Raw genomic sequence first — 27004 nt, forward strand, 5'->3', positions numbered from 1 at the left:
CAAGTTTCCCAGTACAGGAGACGTGGGATGTTCCTTAATGGATACCTGCTGGTGATGCTAATTTTCTTTCTATTAGCCTAGATGTATGTAAAACTGCTGGGTTTGGGGTTTCTTTTAGCTTTGATAATGCTCTTAAATAAGAGTTGTTAAGTTGGCATCATGTTGTTGATGCAGGTATTAAGGGCAAAATGTGAGCCTTATGATATAAATGTTTCCCTTTTTTTGAGGTTGGCAGCATGCCTGGCTTAGTTTTCTGTTGTACCGAAGCTTTTTGGATAGTGACTTTTCTAGTCGGCCTATAACATGATTACACACTACTACGCATGTGAATAATGTATAATGAATGAAGTATCCTCCCGTTACTGTTAGGAAATGTAGAGCAATGGAGGAACTTGTAGGTGAGTGTGACTTGTCAGGACAGTTGTACATAAAACAGCAGTTCTGGCATTGCTTGGCTAGCTCCTTATCCTGCCCAGCAGACTGAAGGTCTAGAAGCTAGAACTCGATCTGGTCTGTACCAGCACATGGCAACCTGTAAAAGCCATGGCGAGCCCTGGTGTGTTTCACCTGTGTCTTACAGGTGCTGTTTTGTTAAACTTCAGTGAAGAATACTGCCTGCTGCCTTGACCTGACTTTGAAAGGTCCGTATGGCATGTCTTAAGCCAGTCTGTGATTACAAACGTGATGCAGGAAGGAAATGATTGCCCTGCGTGTCCACTGTGAGGTTCTAAATCTGCCTTGAAACCCGTGGCTCTTTTGATGGTCAGGCTGCAAGATAGATAATCCAAGCCATTGCACCAGTTCCTCCAGTATCTTCCATTTTCATGGAGTTGGCAGGTAATCTAGGTACTGGCGGGTCTGTGCAGGAGGGCAGTTTGACAAGAAAGTCCTAGCTATTCCAGCACCTTGCTGCTGTCAAAAGGGGTAATCCTGTTCTGCCTTTTCCCTCACCCATTTTTTTTTTTGTCTTGTAATTTCTTTGGCATGTGTCTGCTTTTGGTGGCATCAAGCTGTTAGATTAGATTAGATGAACTCTCTTGGGTAATTGCATCCTCAGTGGATTTGCAAAGACTCTAAATCAGCAGAGTCTCCTTAGCTGAATAGCACCGATTCTTTCGGAGACTGGATCCACATGAATAGGCTTAAACCACCAATAGAAGGGTTTTTTCATTCTCCAAAGCTTAGCACTGGTCTCTTTCTTTCTCTTTGGCATTCCATTTGGGAATGCATACAAGGTGCAAGTTGACCACACAAAGAGTAAAGATCCCCTTTAAAAGGTCTCCTTGGAGTGCACCAATTGACTCTATTCTCTCTGGTGTTCTGGGCCACAAGATTCCTTTACACTAAGAACAAATCCAGGATAACTGCTTCCAGATCCTCAGTGTAGTCCTCCTTTATTGAAGGGCAAACATCACTGAGTTGTCACTTGAAACAAGTCAACCTTCCAGGCTCTTCAGACAACTTAAAAGTTTTTTTCCAAATGAAGAGAACTATGAGGAGTCTCAATGTGCAGTTTCTTGGTGTTCTGTCATTAGATACTAAAACTCTTTTGGTTTTGTACACATCCAAGATCTGTTTTCCTTAAAAATATGCTTGCTGAGGGAGAGTCTTAAACCTCCTTCCAAGGTTTATTAAAGATCAACAAAATGTATAGGGCAAGATAGAGCCCTACTTCTTGCTGCCCCCTCAAAAATTGATGTGAGTAAAGGGTGTTACTGTAGCTTTATTAACCAAATGCATTTCTGTACACTGAATGTATGGCTGTTTCCGTTTCGAAACAGATTGTGTTTTGAGTTAGTGAAGAAATAAAAATGCAAGCAGTAGAATGCCATACTCTTTGTAAAATAACAGAAAATATTTTTGTAGAAACAGAACAGTCAAAACAAATCACTCCTTTAAATTCAGATGCAACACGTGTCAAAGTTGGAAGGTTGTATATAAATGTTTCTTAAGTCCATTAAGGAAACAAGAATAAAACAGTATTGGACAACATTTATTTGCTTACTGGGAATTTTGTTGCACACTCTTAATTTTTATCCATCTTTCTAAAATGAACAAGTCTACTTCTGTGTAGACAGGTCTGGACCACTGCTGTATTGGAGGAAGAGGATATTGAGATGTTGCATTTACTGGGCATGAAAAGTTCTTGGGAAGACTTCTGTCTTGTAGTTAGTCAAAAAGCAGACATAATTTCATTTGTCAGTTGCTGCACTGCTGTGCATTTCTGTCCAATGATTTTTCTGTGCCTACCTAAAATTAAGACTTCAATGTGATAGGTTTTAGTTCAGTGGGACAGTTACATGACAGATGCACAACTTCAAACAGAACAAGTTTTTTTGCTGCATGCACAGTGAATTAGAGTTGAAATACATCTGTGTTTTTAGGCTGAGTTCGCTGTAGTAGTCTGCGTTAATATAAATGGTGAAGTTACACTTAAATTTTTGTGATATAGAAGGAGGAGATGTAATATATTTAGGAGATAACCAAGTATATCACGAAACCATGTTCTTCAGGCTGATGGTAACAAGTCAGCAATTAACTTTAAGCACTTCTGTTGAGAAATGCTTTTGGTGTTTGCCTTCTTTGAAGACAAGAACTGGGATTTCCTATGAGTAATAACCTAGGAACTGACGTGGTTAACTCAATTAAAATAATGGGGAGAGGAGGGGTAGTTGTAACAGTGTCCTTGTTCACTATTTTCACTTTAATATACCAGAGTATTCTTGTCTTTATCTCAAATTAAATAGATTAAATAAGATTCAGAGAGGTTAAATAAGCTGTTTCCATTACACGGTAATTCCACTGAAAAATTTTAGAAATGCTTCCAAATCTTGCTTAAATTTGAAAGAATCTAAAGGAATGTCACACCTGGGGACAAAAAAAAATCCTCTGTTTTCTGTACTGACTGTTCTTTTTAAACCACTAACTTCTCTTTTACTGTTTTTAATTTTATAAATATAATGGTGGTCCTTAGTATTAACTTTTGGTACTCTACTGGTTGTGATGCCCCTCTTAAAAGAGTGGAGAAAATAGTCTTTCTGAAATTCATTTGTTAAATACCATATGGATTTTTGTGAAGTGTTATACTTTATAAATTTTGTATTAAATTCCTGTGTTTGTGAGAAATGTACAGTGTCAAACTGGCAAAAAGCTGATCTGTGAGATGTGTTGGTGGCACTCAGGACCTGTTTAAATACGAGGTTTGTGGGAAGAATGATGCAACACAGCATAAGTGTTTGCAGTCGGTGCACATCTTGGATTTACTGATATTCTGTCAAAATCTTAGGATGTTTTTTGCAAATTACTGTCACAGCAAGAATTTCTGGGATATTTTTGTGTCTAGAAAGAGTACAACAAAGAGCAGGTTGCTCTTTCTGTGGAAAAAAAAAAAGAGCTTCTGTGGGTTCTTTTTATGCGAGCTGCCTTAGTTATCTTAAGACCTCTATTATAATAAGCATGAACTCTGCTGCTTCTCCTTAAGTTACAATTTGGCATCCAAACTCAATTTTTTTTTTTCTGCGGATGCATGCACAATGTGGAGTTATCTTGTTTGCGTGATGCATCCTAAGGCTCTTAGGAATGAGGATTTTTTATGGATTTTTCTGCTTTTTTGAAAGCATTGCTGAGGTTTTGTGAACACATACTACATACAGAAGGAATGTCTCTGTTTACACATAAAACATGTATACTGCACTGTGTCACCTGATTTAAGCTTTTTGGAACCAAAGCCACTTAAAAGTCCAGTTGGGAAAACAAAAGACCTTCATCTCTTATTTTAAGTTCAGATATGGGTTTTTTATGGTCTTATCTGTCCTAATTTGATGCAGATTTGCGGATTTCACTTGAACAAGACGTGAAGCTTTACTGTAGCAGTTCTGCTTTTGGTGAGGTTCGTCCTTGCCTAGCCTGTGAAGGTTACTTATTGGTGGCTCTGTCAATGGTGGCTGTTAACAGAGCTTGTCTGCAACTTAGTGGCATTGACTGTAGCAGCACAGCCTGTATTAATATTAGGGTTGATAACTGCTCCAGGTTACCAAAAGGTGGAATTTCCTTCCCCAGGGGTCTTTCCTTCCTTCCCCCATCTGACTTGATGTATGTGCTCCTTCGCAGAGGGTGGTGTGTGTGTGTGTGTTTGAAAAGCAGCTTCTAATGGGAACGCTGATGCACTTCAGAATTCTACTACAGATTTCTACTTAGTTTCACAGTTTTAACCACTTCTTTTAATGAATTGTGTTTGGGGCACAGCTCAGAGCCCTGCTTTCTTGGGTGCTGTGTGACTGGTATATGCAGGAGTTTCTTTTCCCAGTAAAAAGAAGTGATCATTGAAACACTTCCTACTGCCAAGATCAAGCAATAAAGATATGATCAGAAGAAAAGTTTTAGGAGGCAAATTCTGCCTCCCCCACCCTCCTGAATCCAGGTAGTAAAGAAAAAAAATATAGTTTTTAAGTGAAATAGAAGGAAGTTCAGCTGACAAGCATGCTTGTGGTGTTCTGGGCTCTTGTGACTTTTTCTAGTAAAGCCATTAAAGAGTAAGGGCTTGAAACCTCAGTCAGCTTGGTTCGGGTCTGAATGCTTACGTAGTAAATCTTAGTCATTTCTCATTCATTCAATCCCTTGTGAAGCTTTAATTGGTTCTTTCAAATAATAATAGTTGAAAAAGCTTATAGAGTTCAGAATAAAAGCGCTGGTTTCTCTAGGGCTGTGGGTTGGAGCTTTAGGTGTTCATGGGATCTCTGATGTGACCACAGCAGGTTGAAATGCAAGAGATTCAGACCGAGGTGTAGATGCTTTTCCAAACGTATTTCATTCTGCACGTTGTGGGTGAGCTATCCAAACAACATATTCTTGCTGTTTATTACGCGATACCGAGTTCTTTCGACCTGTATGGTGTTGATCCCAAGGATATTCTCTATCCTTGCTATTCTTACTCCGTACAACTACCTTGGATAACACTTAGAAGGTGCATCCTCTCCATTGCTCGCATTTCACTGACAAGCACAGGTGAAGTGCTCTCTTGATATTGCAGCTTCCCCTTTATTCTCTCCTGGGTGTTAATAGTTCTAATTGTATGGCAAAAGCAAGAAGCAAGCAAATGTAAGCTGCTTTCATTTTTTGTTTTCCACTACTGCTGGGATGCTAGGAGTGGAAAGTAACCAACTCTTCTGGTTTTTGTGTTTAATTTTGTTGCTTCAACCATTTGTGAAGAGCAATTTACAAGAGGTTAGTTACTGCAGTGTTAAATGGGGTGGTTTGCATAGAAACTTAGCAATGCATTTAACTTCTAAAAGTTAAAGCACTGTTGGTGGTCTTAAAACACTGCAAGAACTTTGCATTTGTTGAACAAAGACAATTTTTCAGTTACAAGTATCAGTTGCTAGACAGTATTAATGATACCCATAAATTGCAAACAGACTGTAAAAGATCCGTATCTGACTCCTAACGTCATGTGTTTCTACTCTACAAAGGTATAATGAAATGGAGAGTGCTGGAGAGCACTCATTAAGTCCGTAGTGGTCAGTTTTATCTTCAAGTCACAATATAAATGAACTGTGTAAACTATTTCTATGTTTTCCAGACCTTATTTTCTAAGAAGATGAGGAACAGAAAGCAGTGTATTCAAGACACAGAGGGTCAGAAGCATGAAGGCATGGAAGGTAAAGTCTGTGTCTGAAAACGTTCAAGTATATTATTCAGGTTTGAGCTGTGAAAGGTCAGATTTTACATTTGTTCTCTCAATTAGCATACTGCTTGTTTTGAAAGAAGTTGTGTAAACATAACTGCTATCTCATCATATTTTTTTTGTCCTGTGGAGTCCCTGTATCCTTTCCCATGAATTCTGTTTTTCACTTGCTGACTTCTACTAGCAGAACAAAAATGGAAATGGCAATTGCTATTCAGAAAAATAATTGAAGTAAAATTCATTGAAGGAAAGCTCACCTCTTTCTGTTTAAATTGGTATCTGTTTTCATTATGCAAAAATGCTCCCAATTTTGTTAAATGTACTTGATTAGGTAAATATTTGAGCATGGTCAGATTAAAATTGTTCTGAGACTGGAAAACTAGAATAAAAGTAGACTATGTATATGTGAAGATAATGAGTATAGGATATGCTGGGCTAATTACTGCATGGAGAGAGTGGAATTATGATTTCAGAAGAGCAATGAGTAAATGACTCCTTGGGCAGTAGGAAATACTACGTGATGCTTCCATATTTAACACTAGAGCTAATAGACACCAATAACACTGGAGCTAGATTTCCTTAAACAGTGAATCGTGAGACAATGTTCTGTGGAATATGTTGCACAGTATTTTTCACCTGAAGTATATGCTTAGAACTATTCCTCTGGCCAGTGTCTTGACTGTCTTGGACCTGAAAACTTAATTAATATGCTTCTAACTACAGAAAAATATATTTTATTGCCTTATCATTCAAATCTACGAGGACTTTGTTTCAAAAACTGTCAGAAATTCTAAATGTCAATGTTCATAATACCAGGTGAAGAAAAGGAAGAAAGCTGTTCCTGTTCTACTTCGTTGTATGATGGTAGCATGTGCCCCATCTGTCTGAACGGCCTTCTAGAACAGGAGATCGGTGTTCCTGAGAGCTGCAGTCATACCTTCTGCATGACTTGTATTCTTAAATGGGCTGAGGTAAGACTGAGAACCAAAGTGTGTTTTTCTTTTACTAAGCATAAGAAAATAGGTTACACATTCTGACTTGATATAAACTGGTCATTGAAGCACTTTTATATGTAGATCATGTGAAACCTTCTCCTTAGTGTAATGAAGTACTTTGTGTTTTCTTTCACCGACCATCCTGCCTTTTTAATGGCTACTAGAGTTCAGGGATCAGTAAAAAATGGTGATGGTTGTTCAGAACATCAGACAGTATTAGACATGTCATAATACTGCAGTACCATTAACTTAATCTTTCTTACCCTCTATGCTGTTTCTCACCTGTGAACTCATAGGACTGAGACCAATTGGTTTTCGTGTTAGTTTACAAAGCGAGCCTGATAAAACCTTGGGTTTTTTAATTATAGTGATCGACACGTATCCCATAATAGTCATACCTTTGTAGATAGTGCTAGAGCTTTAAAGGAGAATGACTTGTTGAACTAATTATTATTTATTGTTCTGTTTAATCTCTCTTCACACGTCCCGTAGTCATTGCATCAAGTCTTTAGGATCTTTAACTTTCCTGTAGCAGTTTCAATTGTCAATATAAAGCACCAAATTAGAATTACTTTATGCTATATTGTGGTGGGGGACGCAACACTTGCTCTAATGAGGTGCTGGTTTTTGTCCTGCTTCTGTGCACTTGAATAGGTTATTTATTATAGAATCAATAGGAGAGATTGCTACGTGGTTTCTTTATAAGTTTCTTTTGAAGTTGTTATTTTGGTTTCAGTATTTCCTTGAGGAGGTTGCTATCACTTGTGTGTGCGTATGTACATATACAATACACTTATGTACTTTTTTGTTTTTAACCTTGATTTTTGTGTTCTTTTATTACTGAAGATACACAGTAAGAAAAATCATTTCTCTGAAGCCCACATAAAATCTTCAGAAAGTTATAAAAGCTATCAGATGAAACTTAATTTATATTTACAAAACAGATAATTAACTAAATTGCCTATTGCCAGATTTTCTGTTCTGCAAATGATTATGATGCTTTTATTTAGCAGTGAACGAGAAATTCTCATCCTTTACTTTATCCTAACTTGCTTAGCTGATTGTTATTATGGCAGCTGAAAGGCAATAAACAGTAACGTGCACAGGGAAGTGAAGCAGTACAGTAGACTGAAGGCTTTGCTGCTGGATTTAAACTTGTTCGCATTGTCTAACAGATGCTTTTAAGCCCAAAGAAGAAAGGAAAACTTTTTCATATCATTCACTTGCAAACTCTTTTTGACAAAAAAAAATTTTGTCATGTCAAATTTATTTTGGCATGAAACACTGTACAAATAGAATAAAATAAATCCTGCTCTTAAGAGTTTACAAGTGAACTAAATATAAAAAATAATGGGGGGTTGCTTTTAAAGCTACTTAAGACTTATACTGCGTCTTTCCATTAGTGAGATCTGATGGGTAAAATCACCCATCTTTTAGAGGATGCTCTATGGCTGGATTTGCTCAGTGCATGAAACTATTGCCTAATCTCATAGTTTAATTATTTTTTTTATTGTTTTGAAAGCTGTCTAAGTCGTTAAGAGGCTTCAGCTCTGAGAAACAGATGAAGTTTTACAGCTTGGACTGATAGAAACGTTATAAACACATGGCCATATAAAGCATGCTAGTGCCATGTATTTTTTGTGTCCACTGTTAGTATTTAGTAAGTAAGTGTTGTTGTTCAAGCATTCTTTCTTTGGTATAAATAAATTGGTTTTTAAAACAGTTTCCTGTTTCTGTAGGTGTCGGAGTATATTAAAACCGAGGATAAGAGTCTCGATGTTTTATTTTTAAAGATTTTGCTTAGTGTTTACATTCCATGATGAGCTGTGTTGCATAACTACAGTTGTGCTTCATATACTCAGAGGCTTTGCCAGCAATCTGTGTTCAAGTTGGGCATTTCTTCTATCCCGTGTTGCATCCACAATTCAAAATATAACAGGATCAACCATTTATCTAAATTGCTGTTTTTAACTTGTGCAAAATCACTGGTTTTCTGAGACTTTATGGCTCTTATGTGTAACTGTGTATGTCCTAATTAAAACCTGGGTAGCTTAGCTAGATGGTAAATGTGTTTGACGTTTTGCTCCCTTCTCTAGCAATGGAAGACTTCCAGTATTGCTATTACAGGGAGGTGTCCTGTACCCACAGGTTTTCTTTATGCAACCAGCAGCAACAGCACTCTGAAGATCTTTTGTAAAAAGATATATATGTGTGGCTTTTAAGTGAGTGTCTGCTGATTTTAGTAGCATTACAGTTGAGTTAGTGCTGTATTTTCTTTCCTTTTGAGAAAAGGTGTCCACTTTCTAGAGAACAAATGAAGGAAAGATTAAAATCCCCACTAAGAAGCTAGTCTTCAAATGAACTTTCTTGTTTTAAAATGTTGCCTGAACTGTTCTGTCCTCCATAGCTATGTTTACTGTAGTTAATTGTGGCACCTGAGAGCATTGCTGTGCAGTAGGTTCCTGTTGCCTATACTATTAAGCTGTCCTGTGCTATTAGACTGTCATCTTGTGTGCCTTTGGCCATGCTAACCTGCGCTTTCCCAAGAACTCCTGGGCAGGTGAAAGGACAGGGAATGGTTTCAGTGAGATCAGCATGAATGGGAATCATCCTGTGCTACCTGTCATCCATCCACCTCTGTAAACTGACATCGTGTAACTTCATAATGTGGCCTTCCATGCTTGAGACTTTGTATTTCAGGAAGGGGTGTTAGAAGATCACAAGCGGTGAGGAACATTTATGTCTAAATCTGGAGCTAAGGCTATTGGGCACAGCCTTCAGTGAGAGTGCTGAAGGCAAGCAGAAGGGCTACCTTCAATATAAGGAACACAAGCATAACATTGCTGTGTGGGCAGAATGAAGAGGGAGCTTTGGCCATTGCTGGGTGTAAAAACTGCTCTGGAGTCTTCAAACACCTTCAGTACTGCAGTGTTGTATCAAGGGAAGTAGTTACATGTGTTTCTCATGTAACAGGTCAAAACTATACATAGTAAGCTTGTATTTCATGTTTGAACTGGGAGGCACACCTGTTCTAGCTTGTTATAAGCAGGTATGAAAGCATTTAAGTAAAGCTTAAGAGGTTGACTTTTTTTTATGAGAAGCAGATACGAAGAGTAGCCTAAAAACCTCAGCTAAGGCAGCTGCTCCAGCAGCAAACGTCTTGTCTGTACGCATTAGAGAAAAACTATTTTGTCGTCAAAAATGACAATCTTAAGTTAGAGGGGATAAAACACTTATTCTTCTGTACTGCAGGCATTTTAACTTCTTAACTTCCCTTCTGTTTTTGAGTGCCAATAAATACACCAGAGAACTCTCTTTGTTCTTCTAGTATTTCCTCTTATGAACCATCACAAGAGGAAGAGTGCTGAAGAAAAGATTGAGCACACTGTCTGTTTCATCAACATCTCTTGCACAATAACTTTGATTTTAATGACCCTTCCCTGCTAAACATGTCTCTCTTAATCTTTGTACTTGGCCTCCCTCATTCATTTTTCCTCATCAGGAGGATTTGGAAGGGGAGTAAGTTTTACTGTAAATTCTCCGAAGCATTGAGGCACATTCAGGCAGGCCCTGTGTAGTACCAGGGACTGACTTAATAAAACTAAGCAACTGGCACAAAGAGCTGCCTTGCATTACGTTTCTAGTAAATGTTCTGATCTTACAGCAGTCATTACCTTTGTGCTGGAGTAAAGTTTGGATCATTGACTGTGTAGAATATACTGCAGATGTATATTTTCTCTGTGGGTATGGAGTTTGGTATGGTAACTGGAATTCTTAACTTGTATTATTCTTTTTGATCTGCTTTTCTTTTGTCCTAAAGGATAGAGGAAGGAAGTAGCTTATGTTGCAACAAGTTCCACAGTGATCTGCTGCAATAAAAAGCACTGCGGGCTGAATTAGGGTTACATTCATGAACCAAGTATGCAAGGTGTTCAAAGAAACCCTGAACTTAAAAACTGAAATACAAAAATAAAATCTTCTTGATGAAGGTAATGCGTACATAGGCAATGCATCTGAGAACTGCTGCACAGGAGAGCTGTTTTAATCAAAGTCTTTTAGAAAGTCTAGAGTTAGATACATTATCTCAAATTACATGTTCTGTGCCATATTTATCTTTTCTTGCCATATTTATCAGATGAAGTGCATTCATGCAACAGCTTACAAATCTGTGTTAGGGAGTAAAACTCAGTGTGAATGTTTTTGAGCTTGGGTCCAAGTTTTCCCAACAAGATGGTATCAAGAGAAGTACAGTAACACACAGTAGCTTCCTTTAGCATAATTTCACAAATCCTTACAGGTAATAAATTATTTCATCCTTTCCTAAAGACAGACACAATTTCAATAGAACATGCCAATGCTTTATGAGATATGGAAGCAACAGATGGCTATTTTGGATAAGAAGTGAAAGCTACCTAACCTGAATGTTGTAGGTAGAGAGGAAACAGTTGTTCAAATTCTAACTAATTAGTTTGTTGATTACATATTCAGTCTAAAATCTGTTCTCATGTGCTCTGTATCTTTATTATCCAGCTATTTTATTTCTAGAAAAAATAAACTAGCTTCTTTTGCTAGAAATAGCTTTCGTAAAACACAACTACAAAAACTTAGTGTTTATCTCGTGGGTTTGTTTTGTTTTTATTATTTTATTTTAAATAGACCTAAAAATAGTGATTACATATACTTACCCTCCAAGAAAGGTGGTATTGAGAAGAAAAGAAAAACAACTCAAATATCAGCCACAGAGTTCTAATTATTGTGATTGTTATATTAAATGATCTGATGTTCTGGTTTTTGTTCTGATTTTTAGATAGCTATGTTAAATGAAGATGTTGTATGGAGCTGTAATTCTTGTCAGGCTGTGACACATGCATGCCCTCTTATGCACAATAAAAGTGATAGCTGCTGTGTGAACTTTTTCTTGTTTTAAATAACCTTTTTCCCCAAAGGACAGTGTACATTTAGTATTGCTTACAATGTTTTCTGGATAAAGCTTCAGCAGAGAGAACCTGTTCATTTGCCTTGAATGAAAGAAGACACCTTCTTTGGTTACTGAACCATCTCCTTGAAAAAGATGAAAGAGATGAGTAGAAGGCCACCACGCTTCATGTGTCTTTATTGTAGAATTGTAGACAGCTTTTTTTTACTCCCACTCCTTCCAAATTCAGTCTCCCAGTTGGGAAAAGAGGCAGGGGAATTTTCTTCCATTTCTACTTTGTTTAGATGTAGTATAGTATAGACAAAATAACCTCTAGCTGTCCTCAAGGGTCCCCAGCAATTGTACTATGGCAGAGATCATGGGGCAGGGATGCACATGAGACTGCCTGTCTTCACTAGAATTTCTCCTGAGACTTGTTACAAACTAAGGGATAATGCTAGAGCTATGGAAAGTAACTTAGTAGGAGTAGAAACATACCTTAACCTAGCTGTAGCTTTTGATTCTTCTAGATTGTTTTCCCCTCTTCTTGCCATGTATAACTGTATGTAATTGTTAAATGCTTTTTCAGATGAACTGGACATGTCAATGTGAATATTTTCCTAATGAAGTCAAATGCTTGTCACTCGAATTGCTGTTAGTAACACTTAGTATTCTATGATATGTCATTGCTATGAATAAAAACTGGATTTAAATTTGGGAGCATAATATTCATGTGTAAATTTAATGTAGAAACAAATTGTCTTGGAAAAGCTTAGCTTTCGGTTAAGCGAAATCCTGAAATGGGAGTGAGAATTACTAGGTAAATTATGCTTCCTCCTGTCTTTGACAGTTTGATGTATCTGCAAATCGAAGTACTTACCTGGAAGTTTGCAGCTGGTTCAGCAGTTACAGTGCATTTCATAGCATCAAACACGGCAGTTGAACAACACCTTGCTACGTTGCTGTAGGGTAGCTGTGTGTTGACTGTAGGACAACAGCTGTCTAAGTAATCTGAGCCTCTAGGGAACTGGCTTAATTGCCCAACAGGCTTATTTTAACGCAGGCCATGACACCTCAGGGAACAAAAATCCTCCACTAGGGCTAAGCTTTTAGTTGAGGTAAAATACTACAGCTTCAAAAGGAGGGGTAATGCCTCTACCTTTACTGTTCAACAACTTGTTCATGCAAGTCCTGCTGTTCTTGGTTTATAAATCAGTACAGCTCTGCTCTGTTTCTTGTTCCTGAAGCTTCTGATTTCAACTGAAGGCTGAAGGTTTGGGGACTGAGTAGATGAATGAGAAGGTTGGGCACTCTGAAATTGAGAAGGGAACAGAATCAACAAAAACAAAGTCCTAATGAAGAAACAAGAATTAAGTTCATCATTGAATTTTAGGGCAGAGTTCATATACAAATTTTTCATAGCTGTTCATGCAATTCTAACACTACATCCTGCTTGCATAAATAAAAAACCTAATTCCCTGACAGTTGTCTTAAGTGCAGAAATAATACACTTCATATACTGGTTTTTGTTCAGTGAGTGAATTAAAAGCTGGGTGTGGGGTTTTGGTGTTGTGTTTTTTTGTGTCTGTTGTGTGGTTTTTATCTTTTTTTTTTTTTTTTTAAAGACTTCTAAACTGAACCATTGAAGTGAAGGGGGGGGGGACGGGACCAACAGACGTTTATGGAATTAAAATGAATAAGTAATTGTATAGCAGCAAAAACTAGCATCTAGTTCCCTGTGGAGTTCTCTGAAAGCTGATTCCATCATCCTGCTGGATAAGAGCTTCGCTTGAAGCTTCCTTTTTGCTTCCTTTTTCTGTGGTTGTTAATGTTTTATTTTTCTGTGTTTGTGTATTCTGATGTAGTGCAGCTTAAATGAGTGGGCATTTGAGTGGCTAGATATATGTTAAAAAAAAAAAGGGGGGGGGGTAAATCTGTATTTCCATCAGACTATAGGGTAAGATGACCTTCGATTCTGTTCTGTTGCAAAGTGCTTTGTACAACTTCCACTGTCTTAAACGTGGGAGGTTATTCGCTCTGCTGACTGCAAAGAAGAGAGGTGTATATATTCAAACAGATGTGTCAGCGAAGGGAAGGCGTTACCGTGTTGGCTGTTGATCTGCACAGTTCTGCGATTTTTAAAAGGAAGGGGGTGGGAGGGAACTCTGGGTTCAGCTTGGGTTCTTTCTGCTGTTTTGTCTCCCTTCTTGTGGGTTTTTGGGTGGTTGGTTGGTGGGTGGGTTGTTGGTTTGTTTGTTTTTTTGGTATTATGTTGCTGCCAATGCTATTACTTGTTAATAATAGAGTGTCAGTTTACACTTCTGTTTGTTAGACTTGAGGGAGAAGCTGGTAAGCAGAAAAAATGTAATTATTTGTTGAAGCTGCGTACAGCAAAAATGCCAGAATGTTTTCTGGCAACGTGCAACAGAAAAGCAGTGCACTGGGAATTTTGGCTGTATTTGGAAACTGGCTGTGTTGATGTTTTTGGGTTGATACCGGAAGAGCTGCAGTGTAGTAGAAGTCAAAGGCTAAATATGAGAAGACTTTTCTTTTACCTGCTAGTAGGTAGCAGAGAATTGTGAAAACAATACATTGGTGGCAGAGAGGAAGGAAGATTGAGAAGTTGGAGCAGGGATTAAAACAGTACTGACTTGTAGGGAGTCCCATGTTTGATTTCTGTCAAAAAAGACGTTGGTGAATTTAAAAGGTTAGTAGCTGAGACGTTGAGATGAGCCAGTGAGTTCCACCACAGTTGGCAGAACTCTGAAATGGAGAAGTGAAACCGCTCATACAGCATCTGTCCTCACCTATGCCAAGGAACTGTTCTTTTTTTTTTTTATACTGTGCTACTATTTCGTTTGTTTGACTTTAAGAAATAAATGTTTGTGTGTTGATATAAAACCAGAACTACTTAACAGGGATTAAAAAAAAAAATACAAGCCTTCATGTAAAATATTTCATGTAACCTTCACGTTAAATTACTTTTTTTAATGCAATTCTCAATTACATTCTTGTTCCCTTTTGAGTTTTCCCAAAAGGAGAAATCTACTTATATGAAGCAAAATACTGGATTATATGGGTAGTTTGTGCAAATACGTTCTTAATGTGAACAAGTTGTGAACTTCTGTATTTCTGTAAGCTACTATAATATTGAATGAAAGTACAGAAAATTGAGGTTTTTCACAGTTTACTATAAATTTTGTAATAGGAAAAATCATTTTTCAGACACAGGCTTCGTGTCCTATTGATCGCAGACCATTTCAAGCAGTATGTAGGCTTAATGCGTTAGAAGATCAGATAAAGGTAAGTTTTAGACTTATCTTATATGCTATTCAAGAAAATATGCTGCAAGATTTTACTCATATGTCTGTGTTTAATAAGGTTTCCTAGTAAAATAATAGTAGCTTTAACGTTTGTATTATATATTTGAAGCTAGGAATTATTCTTAATTGTTTTTTTCAAACAGAACATATGCAATACTGTATAAAAGTTACAGTATAATAATAATAGTAACAAGAAGTAATAGTGATACAGGAATAATAATGTTGCTATTAATCATATATAGTATCTTTGAGCATTCCTGATATATCCAGGAATAGAAGTTTAGTAATTGGTCTCAAAGTATTTTTAACTAGATTTTTTAAGTAATTGCTGGTTTAATTACTATGCAATCTTGTACATCCATAGTCTTCAATTCATAGAAGAAAAACTAGTTAAAACAAGAGAAAACAATTAATGCTAAGCCTTGGTGAATGTAAATTTCTGAATCTTTTCATCTTTCAGTTCTTCTGAATAACACTGCTGTGGAGAGCAGGTTATTGATTAGGAAAATAAAACTTAATTATGATAGATGATCTTGAAAATACATATAGAAAAATGCTAATATTTCTCTGCTCAGCTCTGGGACTCTGTGGCAAAGTTGTGGTTATAAGTAATTCCTAAGCTGCTGGCTTTGAATTTTGCTGTGTTTAGCAAACTGGCTCCCTCTAGCCATTTCTTGTTCTTCCAGAACAAGAAGCCCCAGGTAGTCAGCTGCAGAGCAACCAGACTGGCAGCCACAGGTATTTCCTTCTCAGGGAAAACCAAAAATAGTATATTCTGCTCTAAAGAATCACAGAAGCAGCTGAAACCAGATAAATTAAGGGTTTAATTTGGAAGTTCCAAGGCCATATCAAAACTTCGTTTGAAGGGTTCTTTGTTTGCAGAAGTACACTATAAAAAGTAGACAAAGAACAAGGGTCCTGATGTCAAAAGGGGCTGTAGGGATAGAGAAACATTGGCACAGGGGCAATATCAGCACATAGACAGCTTATCCACTGTGATAACCACTGAATTCATAATTACAGCGCTAATAGCTTCAGAAATTGCATATAAAATCAAGATTCTAGAATAAGGAAATACAAAATGTCTAATGAAAGTGTAATTACTAAAGCAACTTCATAGTATGTAATGAAGATTGTTCTATGTTCTCAGAATTTTGAAAATTGGAGGGGGAATGTTATATGAAATCCATAACTTGCATTATTTTAGAGGATAATTATTTGGTGGTGGTGGTTTTTTTTGTTTGTTTGCTTTTATGATGAGGAAGCATTTGAAGTTGAATGTAAGTTCAGCATTTTCCAAAGCTGACCTTCAGGTATTCAGGTCAACCAACTTAGTTTAAAATTTTTCAGTTACCAAACTATCAAAGAAAATGCATAGCTTTGAGATACTTGCCATGACAGGCTGAATGGTCAGGGAGTTTTGGAGTTGTGGAATTAATGTGCATCTCTGGCACAGTCAATATAGGTATCAAGGTGTGTTTTGTTTTTGTTCTTTTTTTTTTTTTTTTATGAAATCTGTGCATTGAGAAATTAACAAATCTATGATTTGAGAGTTTCAAGTCCTTCTGCTTGAGCTTATTTTTCTGTAGACCTTAAAAGACTTTGTATTCAAAGCCCATGTTTATTGAGATTCTAGACTGGATCGACTTTATTTTTCAATTCAGGTTCAGGTAAAACAACAGCAAAGGAAGAAAGAAGAGGAAAACTGTGCCTGCAATAAGGAAAAATATAGCCATACAAAGATAAGAAGTTTCCTGAGGTTGGTAGTGCACTTAATGTAAAACATTCTAATTTGGAATATCCAAAATATAAGTTAAAATCTTATAAATGTTATAGCCTGGATTTTTTTTAATAAAGTTTACTGATCTATTTATTTCCAACAAATATTCTGGCAAACAAGAAGTAAGGAGCAACATATTTATTGCATTCAGACCTGGAAGTAGCATTTTTATCAAGCACATCTGACAAATTTCTTACTAATTTTTATTAATATGTTTGTGGCTAGGACATGGTTTAGTAATACCAGTCTTCAATTATCTAAAGGGACAACTGCTTTTTTTCTTGCATGTTACAATAAACCATGGTGGTATTCCAAGTTTTAGTATAAAACAGCTGTAGTCAACTACAGCTTTCAGTCTAGTGAGTTTGAGATGGAAGTATGGAAATGCCATTCATGTTTTGAAAGATTTTGTTGTCACATTTGTACTGTATAAAATAGTTCGGGATTACACAGATAAATTTCACTAATAGTGATAACCTTAAGCCAGCATTTAATTGTGTATACGATGTATGCAGTGTCCTTGAGGTTAAATTTGAATCACACTTCACTACAGAAAAGATAACTTGGAAGTAAATTACCATTTTTTGGCTATTATTAGAAAATAAATAAGATTGATCTTTGCAACTCTCTGAATCACTGTTGACTTCAGTATTCTTTTAATGTTTATGTAAGCAGTTTGTGACACATATCACAAGTTGCCATGAAATAAAGCAAAATTAAGCATTCAGATTTAATACAGGAAATTAACTTTTGTTGTGTACATAGATTCTTTTCATCCTAAAGCTTTTTGAGGCATTTAAGTCATGGAAGATGATATACTGGATACAAGTTCAGGTTTTAATAGCAGTCAGAATGTTGGTTTATGAGCGTAAAGTAAAACAGTAAAACTTCCTTGAAACAGGAACTGTTTTTGTTTGGGTGTATATACTCATAATTTAGGTATGCCCATAAATGTTGCTGCTTTTGAAATATCTTTTGTTAATCTCACAGAAGAGCTCTATGTCCAAACAGAGGGCCTTTAACAGCAAAATTGAGCAAAGTTGTGAAGAAAAAATACAGTAAGTCATTATTTTTTCTCCATTTGCTGGAAAAGCTGCTTTTTATTAGGGAACTCTAGAAGTACTTTTCTTGATGGGCTAATTTTTTGTATTATTGTTCACATTTGCATTTGTAAACCAAATGCCAAAGAATAGAAGCTTGGAGCTTAAGAGAATAAAGTTGCAATACTTGGCATTGCTATACACATTTTACTGGCAAGACTACCTCTTCAGCTTCAGTCACAAGTGAATTGGATTTGGTTTCAGCGTGAATCATTTTCTGTGACAGATAGTTAATGCACAGCTAATGATAAGCAAAGAAACAGGAGATTTTGCTGATGGTTCAGGAAGAAGAAGCACTTGGCAGTATTTTTGGGGGAACAGTTTGAGAGGGTTGATGGGGGGGGGGGGGTATTGTGTTCTGAGTGTGTTCATAACTCCTGAAGTTAAGCAAGAGGTTAAAAACTGGTTGATGTTATAAAAAGCTATTGTGAAGGTGCATATATTTTAATTTTACTGAATTTGTGTAAACACATTGTAAATAAACTTCAGATACATTTTAATTACCATCTCATTTAATTAATGATTTTGACAAGCAATTAAGAACTAATATATTAAAGCTAAGATCAAAAATTTTGCTTCTTATTTCTCACAGGTAATATTTTGTATGACAAACGTAACAGGAAAGCTTTGTCTGTGAAGATAAACAAGGTTGGTTCTGATGATGAGACGTTTGTAAACATTTTTCTCATAAAAGCATTTTTTTAAACTACTTTTCTGCTTATTTTTAGTTTTTTTTTTTCTATTTGTTAATTCTAATATGATCCAAACCTTTTTAGTTTGTCTTGTTTTGTCTTGAAGGAAGCTCTTAGAATATAGTGCTAGGTTATATAAGGTTCTCTCCCAGATGTTTTTGTAGTGGTATGTATTTTCATTTAGATTAGATTGTTACCTAAGACTCTGTAACCTCTTTTCATCTTTCTTCATCAACTGAAGGTGGGATCAGCTGCAAGCTGTTAACCTAAGTATCATTATATAAAGGATATGAAGGTTTTCATTCGTTTTATGAAAATGCTTAGATGTAATTAACCATGTAATTTGGTTAATATTATTTGTCGGATAAGCCATGGACATTCTAATTTACACCAAGGTGGCTTTTAACGGGAGATTACTTAAGGAATGTTTGCATTCCCAGGCTTCTTGTTTTGTTCATAAATTTTAACCTGTAATATAAATTCCACTTACAATAAGTAAAGAGATATAAAGGCTCTGTTGTTTGATTTGTTTTCCCTCCTTTCAGAAATATTTCAGGTCTCTGTGACATGAGCTGGTGATCAATGATTTCCTGATCACAGGAAAATTATACCTGTATTACCTGTATATAGTTATACCTGTAAATATATTTGCATGAAATAGTTGTAAGTAATTGATTTCATTTTGAAGTATAAATGTTGCTGTTCATTATTTTCTCTTACCTAAGTTTGAACAGGAGGGAAGTCTGTGTTCAAGTTCTTATTTTCCCTGCTGCCTTGTTTCATGTAATATTATGGGCACATACATTGTCAGGTGACTTTCAGTAGCTGGTGGCCTGAGTGGTCATGTTTATTTGGTGCTTATACACCACAATTTTCAGGGCTACCTTTAACTCTAGCCTTCCTCTTCTAGGTCAGATATTTAGATTTTTTTTTTCTGTCACCATGTAAAGCTAAAGTAAAGCTTTCATTGATTTTAAGAGGTTTTGAACTGGAAAGATAGGGCTGAGTGGTAGATCGAGCACTCATTTAGCTTCAAGATTGATGAAAACTTTCATATCTTGTTTTCAGTGATTTACTATACAGGTGAATAGCATCAATATCTCAAACAGGACCTGTTACAGAAAATGCACATAAAAAAAGTAGAGATAAATACCACAAACCTTTGGGAGGAGGTACAGAGCTCAATTATACAATATATGTTCAAAATTTGAAAGAAAGCACTGATTTACTAATAGCCACTTCATAAAGGTATTTACAGGACACTTGGGTATCCTTTTTTGATGGAAATACTAATGTTCAAATTCAGGATGTCTTTAAAATAAAGCATTTCTGAAAACAGCATTTTAGGATGAACTTAACTATTATTTACAGTGATGAAATAACGCATGGCCCTGTCTCACCAGTTCTCTGTGCCAAAGCTTGAAGTTTGATAGAGCTTGTAGAAGATGACTAGACACTTGAGTGCACATTTGCATATGTCTTATTACAAAGCTTATTTTTCTTCAGAGTAAATATTTACTGAAAGACCCTGTAAGTTTCCATCTTAAAATACAACTGGTAGGGAGCGAACAGGAACGTTTCAGGCAAATTCAGGTTGACATTAGCCCTTTAGGTGATATGATACAAGTGGCAAAAACAGGTCACTGTAAATAACTGTGTCAGTTTCATAGTCTGGAAGCAGCGTCTGGAGGGTTATTGTTCAGATTTTTTTCTATTGCAGCCAGCCCAGCGCACAGCAATAGCAACAGAGTCAAGCTGTTTTCTGAATACAATGAAAAGGCAATGCACTAGCATACAATGTTTTTGTTAGGCATTGTTAGCAACTGAAATAGAAAGTGGTATCTGTTGAAATGTGAAGCTGCTTCTGAGTATTGTCTCTTTGTGTGAGGGTGCAGTAAACAGACACACCAGTCAACCTTGGATTTTCTAATTCTACCTGAAGGCAAAGAAGAATCCCAGCTCTTATATCAGGTTTTCCTGTTAGTTTGAAACCAAACATGCAATGAATTGCTCTGAAGGGGTCTGTCTGAATGTGCTAGCATTGTACTTACTGTGGTTCGTTAGGTAGCAGAAATGGGAATTCTGAAATAGTGAAGATTGGGCTTATTTATGTGTAATTTCTTTATGAAGCATTAAAGATTTTTGCTTTTGAAAGACTATTAAAAAAATGAAGTTTATCTGCAAAGAGCAGGTGTTGAAAATTTAGACTGAATAGAGCAAACTTGTTTGATTTAATGGCAAATCTCAGTATAAAACTATGGGGTACTATGGTGCCAACTTTCTGTGAGCTAAAGCCTAGCTGACATTAAATTTCAATGCATCTTTATGTGCTAAATGCTAATTATTTCATTTTGGATGTTTCTAATTGTAGCCCAGAAGAAAGACCTGCTGGAACGAGTGCTTCAGGACTAATTTCTATAGTACACTTCCGGCCGGTGGTAGCAATGAAGAATCCTTTCTTAGCTGTAGGAATGACTGGTTAGTTTATACCAGCATGCAATATGAAGTGATGAGTTACTGTATTGTAGATACTACAGTTCCTTCTGCTTCTATCTGCGTATTACTGCCTTGAAATATTTTGAAGTTCAACTGCTTTTTTTGTCATGGTAAACCAGAATTTAAAAGATAAACACAAACACTTGAAAATTGGTACAGTTAAATCAACATCTCAATATCTCTTCAATATCTGTATCAATATCTGTTGTGTGTTCAGGTTCAAATACTAAAGCATGTGCTTTTAGTCTCATCGATTTAATAGGAATTTAGCTGATATATAAAGTCCTTGCAAAATTGAAGCCTTGAATAGGAAAGTGCTAGTCCTGGTATTACAACAGCAGTTAGTAAAATTGTTAACAGTAAACCTCCTGTTCTGTAGCAGAAGCAAGTGTTCCTGTTGTTCCGTGGCTCCAAAAGGAGCATTTTAAATGTACATGAAGTAATTTTGCTTAATGAACCTAGTACCTAAGATGGAGCATGGCAAATATTTATGATTGAGAAAGTAGAAGAAAAAGAACAGACAAAGAATGGTCTGGAATAACATAATTTGGATAATACAGACTCAGAAAAAAATACTGTGTTTTCAACAGTCTATAAATGAAAAATCCTTTTTGCCATGCACACGACAGTATTAATTTGTCTGGGATACAAAGTTTAATCTTTCAATCCCCTCCCCCCCCCCCAAGACACATTTCATCTCCTGTTTTGCATTCACTCTGCCTAGAAGTTTATTTGGGACTTCTCTTATATTTACTTTTCCCTCTAAACCATATACCTGTATACTTTCATGGTAACTGTTGAAAGTCGTAAGATTTAAAAATTAGTAACTGATAGAAGCAGTTACTGAAATATAAAATCAGACAAGGTTATTTTAAATGGCGTGAAATTTGTATTTTAGTACAGAACTCACAGAAGTCAATGCAGTGATCAGGCAGAAGAGACAAGAACTGGAATTGTCCTGTTCATCTGTGCTTGCTAGAGTTGAAAGGTACAAGTTTTGTATTCATAGTGCAATGGATCTTAATGTATTACTTCAAGTTTGGAATTTGATTAAATTCAAATTGCTTTTCAGGTAGAATATCATTTGATCGTAAAACTAAACTATGTTTGTGTGTAAGTTGCTAATCTTTTGTATTTGCTGCATGCTATTTTTATGTAAATAGTTTCTGTATATTGTAGTGCTTTTTTGATACTTACGATGAGCATAGCAACTCCATCTACTTATGCATCTTTGACACTTTTTCACAGAAATGAGAGCTTAAATGTATTTTCTGTTACTCAGAAGGTACTGTAAATGTGTTTTTTAAATTATTTCTATCATTAGAATCAGAGTATATTTGCATTACTTGAAGATCGATTCTGATTCCCTTTTACCCACACTTCCTTCGTGGGTTGGTTTTGACACTCTTCTGTAAGAGGAATTTTATCAAATGAAACAGAACATAAAATTGTTTTTTTTGTCAGAGAGCAGATGAGTGTTAAAAAGTATTCTGAGTGTGTTTTCATGAATATAAGACAAAAGCATAAAAACAGATGTAAAAAAAAAAATGTTTCAGTCAGTGATAATTAATTTCATTACATACCTCTAAATTTCTCTGGCATAAAGCAGACTAAAGAAAATTGAGTAAGTAAAGGAGATTTTTAATTAAAATTTAAAATGGCATGTAGGATTTAAATAACGAGTGGGTTTGTTTTTTACAGATGTTTTTCCTTACGGGAAGTTCCATTCCAATTTAGTGGTAATTTAAAAATTCTTTTTTCCACCAGGTTTGTTCTTCTGGTGTGAGAATCTGAATAAACACATATTTAGTGTGCTTAAAAAGAAAAAAAGAAAGTGACTAAATTAATGTGACCTCTAGACTGTTTCTCATTCTTTCTGCAGAAAAGGCAGATCTTCCATTGAAGTGCTAGGTCAGGATTTTATTTCCAGTGGTATAGCCTACTGATTTGGAGTAGGCTGCTTGTTACAGTTCTGTTTGACTTTGAAGAAAGCCAAATATATGTTCCTTTGACATAGCATGCTTTCTTCAAACCGTTTAAGTAGATTAGGCCTTAATGTAAGCTTGAAAAAAGGAAACTTTTGTTCTCTATTGGCTTTGACTGTCTCTTCAACTGTAATGGAGCAGGAAGTGTCATGCTTGTGTAATGGTTTTGTGCATTGTTTCTAAAACTTCCTACAAACAACTAAAACAACTAATGTTAATGATTTTATTTTCCAGAATTCCTTTAATGTCTTATGGAGCTGAAGCTGAGACCTTTCTTATTACTTCTGCTACAGTGGCAGGGACAATTCTTCCAGCAAATATCAGGCCTTTGGAAAACTTTGGTAAACTTTTTTTTGTAGGTTTTATTTATAGCTAATGTGGAGTAGTATTACAACACGATTCTCAGAAGTCAAAGCATGTAGTTATAGTTAAAAGGGGAAAAAAATATGTTTTTTGCAGTTTGGTATTTCAAAACCAGCTGACCTATTTCTGAAATTGGAATATAAAACGTGAACCAGTCACTCCAAGAACAAGTATTTTATTTAACTTAGTTCTCTTCCTAAATTCAAAATTTTCTTTCATGTTGCAACTCTTCCTATTAAGTCTAAATTACATTTTGATACTTTTGAGTTGCTTGACATATTTTAGTGGTATACAAAGTAGTATATGTACATACATAGTGGTATACAGTGTTACAAACTATTTCCTGATGGACAAGAATAGTCAGGAAGCTGCAGTATATGCATCTGTTTCAGTATACCTGAAAGCTTTATAGGGCAAAAACATGTGAAGGATGCCAGGATCTGGCAGGAATTTAGCAGAAGACAAGATATGGAAAGAATTAGCTTTCTCCAATTGCTTTAACTGCCTGTCTCTCCGTACTCATCAAGAAAGTAGATTCTCTTCCCACTGGCTGCACAAATTCGAAGAAATGGGAACAAAGGGGTGCTGTTTTTAAGGCCAGAGATAATGCCTTCTTTGAATTTGGAATTATACTACTTTCATTTTACTAGTAGGCAAAGAGGCAGGAGAGATTTGGGTCTCTTTTGGCCTACTTGAATTGAGGAAGTGAATTGTGGGAAAGAAGTAGAAGGATGATGGAAAAGATACTTTATTAATTAATATTATGCATTCTTGTTAAAGGTACTTGTTTCACTTCCCTATTTGCCAGTGAAAAATGGATAGGTTACTTCCTCAGGCCTCTGACTTTTGGCAGTGCAATTTACTGATGCTTAACTGTTTCTGGTTTTAGTAGTCATAAGTGTGTATGCTAGCTCCTCTGACTTGATTTTTCCTTTCCCATTCTCACTTATACAGTCAGGCTTCTTTGTTAGTATGTACTGGAAGAGAAGAAAAATCTTACTAGATGAAGAGTATTTAAATTAACTCCAAATTAGTTTGCAACACTAGACTATTTAGAACATATAATTAATTGCCATTGATAATTTCTGTAATTGACGTGCAAATAGTGATAATGTTGTCAACTCCTAATGCAGAACATGAAAATAAATCCCTTACGTTGTCTTTTGAAAGGAGGAGGAGATTTTGAATCTGAATCTTTCCAGAGAAAGAAAAGAAAAATATTTTAGATATGAACTGAAATTAATTCTTCATTTTTCTTGGTTAGAACTTAAATACTTAAAAGACAAAATGGAATGCTTATCTTATAAAGGTGTGATTTTTTTTTTTAAGTGTAAAATTACCATGCTAAAAAGACAAAGCAAATAAAAAGATATTTTGTATATTGCCATATGTTTTTGCCACATCTGAACCAGAGTTCAGATTTTTGATGTATATAAGTATATCACTTATACTGTGGACAAAGTGAAAAAGACACTAAAATATGTGCACACTAAAATTTTAAGTCATCTTCAGATTTGACTTGAAGACTTCCTACCAATAAGGAGTATACAGGAATAAGAGGCAGAGTCTTCAAATTCCCTAGTGAAACTAGTGGATATTGGATGTGAAGATGTCCTTTGAGGATTTGGTCACATTCTGTGAGTGAGTGTTCCTTCCCCGTTCAGTTTTTTGTATAGCAGCTTAGGAGAGGATAAAGGTGCACAACAAATGCTAAGGACAAAAGCAAGGAGAAACATAACCTGAACACTGTTAAGAGATGCATGGGAAATACATTAAGAAGAAGGGAGCAAGCTCTCCTTTTACAGGAAATATATGAGATGGAAAAAAAAGGCAGAAGATGGAGGAAACAGGTAACACAGACTTTCTGCAAAGGTGAAAAACAGGAGAGAAATGAAGAAAATAGATAATAGGAAAAAAAATGAGAAAATAACCTTGTGACTCTTAGTAAATTGGGCATGAAAAATTGTAGCATCTTGTTTACACTCCCCTCATCTCTTAGTTATATCTAAAATAGGTAGTTTAGCATCAGAGTGGCAGTTGATAGTTGCTTGAAAAGTTGTCCAAAGAGGCATACAAGTACCACTGGTCATAAAGCTATGGCCTAAATCTTCTTTGTAGATGCTGCAGTTTTTTACATGCTCTTAGCACATAAATACCTTGTTTAGTAATTTGACCTAAAAATATATTACTGAATCTACAAATTCTGTTATGGCTTAGGCTGACATTATACAGTTCTTTTGCATGATTAAAGTACTTTAAAATAAAGATTTGTTGAGCTAAAACAGTTTGTCCAAGTGCAAAGCTTGTGAGTGTTGTTTCTTGAAAATTTTACAAGTAGCAAGCTATGCTAAAAAGCTGCTTGTATTTTGCAAGTAGCCTTTGAAACTGCCACAATAATAATTCGCCTTTTAGCTCTGTCAGGATTTCCATGTTTCACTTCTGTTCTGATCTTTTTTATTCTTGCAAGTTGATTTCTTCCCCCTTGAAGAAAATTATCACAGATGTTAAGTGACATTACAAATATTTAATATCTGATTTGTTTTCATAGCGATCATAATACTATTGAAGACATAGTTTGAGACTGCCACATGTGGATGAGTAACTGCTGATTAACCATAGTGTAGTCACTTCCTAGTGTAATTACTGGGGAGGCTGTCATAGAAGATGCTTTAAATAGTGACAGTCATCTAAAACTACTTTAGGAGTTCTCTACTACTCATTTGCTTTTAAATACAAGATACCTTCTATACAATCAATAGTGTTTTTCATTATCTTAAGTGTTAATCTGAGTAGTAGTCTTCCAAAACTCCAAATTAGATATGTTTTTCATATTCAGGCGAATTATTGTTGGGAATCTGAATTGCTGTGTAGACACAGGACAAAGAAGAGATGATTATAGTACTGTGCTCTTTTCTAGCCTTTTAAAGGCTAGTGAGGTGCTTGTGGAGTTAATTCTCTTAAAATGATCAAATTGTGTTTATATTTAATAGACAATTTATGTTTTTGATTCTGCTAACAAAGTAGTAAGTTGTAGAAAGAGGATTTTGTGCTGTTTTGTCTTACTCCTATCTTTTTATATAAACTATTTAAGAATACGTAAAACAAAATTTGGAGTGAGTTTGTGGTATGTGATAAATTAGTTTCTATAGATTTTGCAATTAATCTTAAGTATAAGTAAGTTTCTACTATTCATGTATAAAAGTGAAGCTGTCAAGAGAGAATTTAAACAGCAAATTCTTGATGCTTTCTGAAGTCTACACCAAGTATAAAACAAATTAATGGACATCTCAAATTAATATAGTTCCAAAATCAGTATTAAATTTAAGTATATTTTTTCTATTATGATTTAATCTTAAATTAAGACTCTGCCTTGTAGCAGAATTTGTCCATTTTGCCATGGAGTGTGCACAGCCTTTCTTAAAACCTGCGACAGAGTTTACAAAATCTGATTTCAGACCGTGTAGAGAATCATATTGACACTGGCACTTCGGATCAACATGCAATCCTTCACTGATGATGGCCATTCAAAAATCTTACTGGAGTATCGAGCTTCACTTGTGTAGTATTGACACTTGACTGCCAACAGGGCCTGAATGTTACGACAGGAATTTGTATATTCTAGCAATGTCAGGTGTTTAATTTGTTGCTTTTCTAATGGTTTAAATGCTGGCT

The 27004-nt window shown here is 35.7% G+C and overlaps 1 protein-coding gene across 3 annotated transcripts in view; it reads left to right on the forward strand.

Moving 5' to 3' along the window:
• Positions 1-27004, forward strand: part of SCAF11 (SR-related CTD associated factor 11) — a 47088-nt gene that overhangs the window by 8629 nt on the left and 11455 nt on the right. For all 3 annotated transcript variants that reach the window (XM_068669356.1, XM_068669358.1, XM_068669357.1), the window contains exons 2-10: positions 5579-5657; positions 6500-6654; positions 14819-14896; positions 16581-16675; positions 17687-17754; positions 18389-18444; positions 20860-20966; positions 21883-21972; positions 23204-23310. In XM_068669356.1, the coding sequence (XP_068525457.1) occupies positions 5597-5657; positions 6500-6654; positions 14819-14896; positions 16581-16675; positions 17687-17754; positions 18389-18444; positions 20860-20966; positions 21883-21972; positions 23204-23310 (817 nt within the window). In that variant the 5' untranslated portion in view covers positions 5579-5596. The remainder of the gene's footprint in view (positions 1-5578; positions 5658-6499; positions 6655-14818; positions 14897-16580; positions 16676-17686; positions 17755-18388; positions 18445-20859; positions 20967-21882; positions 21973-23203; positions 23311-27004) is intronic.

This window comes from Anas acuta, chromosome 1 (genome assembly GCF_963932015.1).
Source record: "Anas acuta chromosome 1, bAnaAcu1.1, whole genome shotgun sequence".
NCBI lineage: Eukaryota > Metazoa > Chordata > Aves > Anseriformes > Anatidae > Anas > Anas acuta.